Source organism: Pteropus vampyrus, unplaced genomic scaffold (genome assembly GCF_000151845.1).
Source record: "Pteropus vampyrus isolate Shadow unplaced genomic scaffold, Pvam_2.0 Scaffold158, whole genome shotgun sequence".
Lineage (NCBI taxonomy): Eukaryota > Metazoa > Chordata > Mammalia > Chiroptera > Pteropodidae > Pteropus > Pteropus vampyrus.
The window spans coordinates 2,193,773-2,198,791 of NW_011888939.1; the positions used below are offsets into that span (position 1 = coordinate 2,193,773).

The 5,019-nt window shown below is 60.4% G+C and overlaps 1 protein-coding gene across 1 annotated transcript in view; it reads right to left on the minus strand.

Annotated features, from left to right (window-relative positions):
- The window catches only part of ASS1 (argininosuccinate synthase 1), a 46,907-nt gene that overhangs the window by 18,866 nt on the left and 23,022 nt on the right, over positions 1-5,019 (minus strand). Inside the window, exons 8-9 of the mRNA XM_011370041.2 lie at positions 2,457-2,471; positions 1,095-1,277 (exon numbers count right to left, since the gene is read on the minus strand). Of these exons, the coding sequence (XP_011368343.1) occupies positions 1,095-1,277; positions 2,457-2,471 (198 nt within the window). The remainder of the gene's footprint in view (positions 1-1,094; positions 1,278-2,456; positions 2,472-5,019) is intronic.

A 5,019-nucleotide genomic window follows, 5' to 3' on the forward strand; every position in this document is an offset into this window, starting at 1 on the left:
TGTCTCACCGCTGCCTCTTCTCACAGATGATGCCCAAACAGGCCCCATGCCCGTGAACGAGACCTGGGCAAAAGAGGGACCCGGCACTCTAGCCGCCTCCAGGGGCCTCAGACCAAGGTCCCCTTGTGGCCTCAAATTGAAGGGTTTGAACAGATGGGGAGTGGTGAACATGCCCACTGTCTTGGATAGGCTGCTGGGAAAGGGCGGGAAGAGTTGGGGTATTAAAGTACCAACAGCCTCTATGCCCTCGTGCCCCCTCTCAGTTCCTCCAGCTTCCGCCCAGCACCACCTCTTCCGGGAAGCCTCCCTGATTTCTGCAGCCTCCTGGGAAGGTCTTCTCCTGAGCCTTCACCCTGAGCCTCATCCTGCCCCTCCCACTACCAGGCATGCCTTGCCTTCCCTCCATCCTCCAGGGCAGGGGGTGTCCCTGGTGCTAGACTTGAGGTGGGACGCCCAGGCCAGGCCAGCAAGCACTTTTTGTTGATAGCAGTGAGGACGATGAGGCAGTCAGGACACAAGAAAGAGGCTTGAGCCCCAGGTGAGGGTATGGGTTGAAGCGTCAAGCAGTTAGTTAACTGAGGACCAGCTGAGGCGTTAGCCGTGGACTCAGAGGGGCCCCTGAGGCTGGCTCTCTAAGGCTCCCCATTTACTGAGCACTTCCTGTGCTAGGGCCCTGTGCTGACACTTCCCACATAGACCTCATTCTACACCCCGAAAGCATGAGAGGGCAGGTGCTCTTTCATCCCAGTTTACAGACAAGAAGCCCGAGGCCCAGGCGCGCTGAGTGACTTCCCCAAAGCACCAAAGCTGCCAGCAAGTGGCTGCCCAGACTGGAACGCTCTCGCCCTGAAACTGGGGCCCAGGGACTGGGGGACGGCATCGAGGGTGCCTGCTCCCAAGCCTGGGGCCTTCCGCCCATCGTGCCATCCGGGGAAGGGGGCAGTGGAGAACCCTCTAAGCCGCTGCCTGAACTCTGGCTTCCCAGAATGCAAGAGGCGGGGAGGGGGCCGGTGCCCAGGCTTCCAGGCGAGGAGGGGAAAGGAGCCAGGGCCCCGTGAGTCCGCCCCCTCGAGTCCTGATGGGCAGGCACCTACCTTTCTTGAACTCTATCTCAAGGACGTCAGGGACGTTGGGGGCTTTGGCCGGGTCCTGGGTCTTTGTGTACAGGCCTGGAGGCGCTTGGTTCTGACAAAACACAGAAACGGTGGGGCGGCTCAGAGCCAAGCAGTGCCACGCCAGGCCCTGGACACGCTGCGCCCCTCTCCAGAACCGGGGGGCTTCTGGCACTCGCCGCTGGCTGGCCCAGTCCAGCAGGCCTCCCAGCCCCCAGCCCGGAGCCAGCCCTGCTTGCCGGGGGCCTGGGAAACAAAGGGCTCAAGAAATCAGACAATTTTTCCCCTCAACTTGATCTCATCTTTTTCTTTGACGCCCCCACAGCTGGAGGTAGAATAGCGGGAGAGGAACAAGTCAGGCAGGAAAACCCGACTTTGGGGGCGCGAGGCGGCGGCTCCGTGCGCGGGCTCCTAGGGCGCAGGCGCAAACGCTCGCGCAGACTCCCAGGATTGGGGTTTATTCCGCGCTGACCGCAAAGCTAATGACAACGCGTGACCCCAGCAGGTGCTCCAGCGAGCCGCGCCGTCCCCCGGGTCCCCAAGGTTAATACTCACAGGGAGAAAAGAGAAGAGCAAAGCGAAAACCCATTTGAAAACACATCAACCTTTATGTATATTTTTTTCTTGAGCGTTTTGGAAAATGGGCCTCTCGTCTGGATGCAGCGGCGGCGGGGCCGCGGGCTGCCTGGAACCCTCGAAATTCCTGTCTGCCTTTCCAGGCCCCGGCCCCCACCCCACTCCCAGGCTGCGGCCTGGATCCTTGCCACGGTGTGGGGTCTGTGGGGACCGGGACTAACTGCTCATGTCCCCTCCTGTGGACACCCCAGGCCCAGCTGTTGTCCACCTGCTGGCATCTGCGAAGTACGGTCCCTCAAGCTTTGCTTTCAGACATTCACAGGCCACTTTCCATCTGCAGTTTCTATTGCGTTCTCAGCGGCCCTGTTTGGTAAGAAGGTCAAGGGCTGCTACCCCATCTGCAGGTGATGAATAGAGGCGAAGGGGGCGGGACCCTACGTTGCTGCAGCCCCGAGTTCTGTGCGGGCGTGGACCACCCTGCTCCAGGCAGGGGACCCGCGAGGCTCTCAACAAACATGTGCTGGATTTCAGAGTGGTCGAAAATATCGGAAATACCCCAAAGCCAGAAGGTAAGGCCTCAGGTCGCCGGACCTTGGGCAAGCGGCTTCACCTTGAGCCTCGGTTTCCCCATCTGTAAAGTGCAGGAAATGAGACCTGCCGATGACTGTCTTACAGTTTCAGTGGAGACAGTTTTTATGTGTTTTACTAGACACGGAAATCACCCACGAAAATGCCAGGAAGTTCAGGCGCAAGCTGCACCGGCTCTGCGGGTGGGAGGGAGAGCTGAGAGGCCTCGGGGGACGCCCCCTCCAGGACGGGCTGTCAGAAGCGCCTGGGATTCTGCACCTGTGGTCACTTTGCCTGCTGGCTCGATGTACGGGTGACTGACCACCTCGGTTCCCGCACCCTGGGGAAACCCCTTAGTCCTGGGCACACAGGGGCAGCCGATGCTTCCGGCTCTACTGCTGAGCTCAGACGAGGGACAGTGCCGAAGCCCCCACACCTGCAAAGTGCTGTGTGACTGGGGGCTAGCTGCGTCCCTTCATCTGTGGGCCGGGAACAAGGATCCAGAACCGACCTCAAGGACGGACCCGAATGGGAGGAGCCCCAGCCTGATGCCTTCACGGACCAGATAGAAACCCAGGACAAAGAAGCGGCTTGTCTAATAGCGCCCGGCCCCGCCACTGTGGGAGCCAGCTCTGGGGACTCTGGACCCCCTGTTCAGAGCCGTCACCCCATGCAGTTTCCCAGTCATTTTAGTAACCTCGGGGCTGAGAAACAGCGCACGTGACGTGGCATCGATAGCCGTAGGGGTAGACATAAGGGAGTTTCTGGGAAATGCCGAGCCCCCCAGCCCTGCCGTGCCCTGCCAATCACCACATCCCCTGGGCACACACAGGCCCCAGGGCCATCTTCAGCCAAAAGGTAAAGTAAACCTGGGCTTAGGACCTCTGGATGACCGACATGACACCCCGGCCTCTTCCTCACCTGCCTGAGGCTTCTCACTGGTCCCCCAGCCCAGGCCGAGCTCAAACCAGGGGCCAGCACTGAGTGCCCGGCCCCTCCACCCAAGGTGGCCTCCCTCCCACCTCCGCCTGCACTGTGCCTGACCCTCCGAGTTCAATCTGGTCCTTGTTACTTCCTCCTGCCACGCTTCCTAATGGAGCCCCAAATGGGATGAGAGTGTTTGCACTGGGAAGCGGGGAGGAGGCATAAGCCCCCCGCAGGACAGCGCCCCAGCACGAGGAGGCAGCTGCTGGAGGCTTCCGACACCCTGGCAGGGCCGATTAAAGGAAATAACTAAATAGAAATAAAGTGACATTTGCTTTGCATTCCGGGGGTGGCCGCGGAGCCTGCCTTTTTTACTCTTCATCCGAAAAGCCCAGTTCAAATGACAAATAGTTTGTTGCTGAGTATCAATACCATCTATTTATCCACCCCAGCGGGAGGGCTCACTTCCAATGTCATCTGGAGGGGTGTTGGGGAGGGAGGGAAGAGAGTGAAGAAAAAGAGAGGGAGAGAGGGAGAGAGGGAGAGCGTGCAAAAGAAAGCACGAAACAGGCCGAGGAGGAGAAATTGGAAGCAAATGGCCCATGAACTGAACCATGATGTAGAGGCATGATCGATGCTGCGAATGGTTTATTCATCCATCAGATATGGCGGCCGGCCCTGAATGAACTCTTTCACTGTGGGCCCTATGAAGTTAAAGCAAGTAAATTTCTATCTTTCTTCGAATTAGCTGCCTCATTGCCCTTCAATCAGCCCTCACGGAGGCAGAAAATGGCTCCGCCATCTGCCTTCGAACCCTCCCTTCGGCAGGTCTCAGGGCTTTTTTTGGAGCGGGGGAGGAGGCTCCGGTTCCCCGGAGCTCTGTCTCCTGGCTCCTCCCGAGGGGGCTGGGGTGTTTCTCTCAGGCCCCTAGCCGCTGCCCCCTTTCCTGGATTGGAGGACACCCCCCTCCCCAATACACAGGAGATCTGGAGATGCGAGGGAGGACCCAGGGCTTAGCCTGGGGGAGCCCCTGGGAGGAACGGGCCCCACCTGCAGAGGGCAGAGTGGGAAAGCAAGGCTGGTGTGGCCGGACCCCGGGATCGTGGGCCTGGCCCCGCACTCCTCAGTGGGAACGAGGTTTCCCCCTGGACTCACACCCAGCCCAGCCTCTCCCACCCCTTCCTCCCAAAGATTCTTAGCTGGCCTGAGGGAGGAGGGCAGGGCCCCCCGCTCTAAGATCGAAGCCTGGTCCTGGGCCAGTGACAGGCCAAGTGGCTATCAGTGAGCCAGGAGGGGGGTGCTGACGTTTCCTACTGTGTGTATGAGGGATCGACTGGAGGCTCAGAGAGGTTGGGTGACTCGCCCAGGGTTGCAGAGTCAGGTTCAGACCCAGGTTTCCAGCCTCTGGGACCCGAGCACTACCCTGCCCACCTCCATCAGATGGCAGAGCGCTTAAAAAGGCGCTCTCCAGCACCGACTTCTCCGTCTACTGCTCTCGTTGGACAGGAGGCCCGAGGGGCAGGGGGCCTGCCACGGCCACACAGGGACCTGCTACGTCTCTGGCCTCGGCTCTGCTCCCCGAGTCCTGAGCCGAGAGCCCACAGGCTGCTTGGAGAGGGCTGAGGAGCGCTTTCCCAGCATGCATGGGACCCCGCAGCCCACAGGGCACCCCACCTTGAAGCTGCTCTGCTCTGCTCAGCCTCCCCCGCCCCCCCTTGGCGCTGAGTGACTGGCTAATTAGGGGTGGCTGGCCTGAGTGTCTCGGGGTCAGCAGAGCATGAACTGGAAAAACCTGTGGCCAGCAGGCAGCAGCCTCATGGGGCCATCAGCCCCCAGGGGG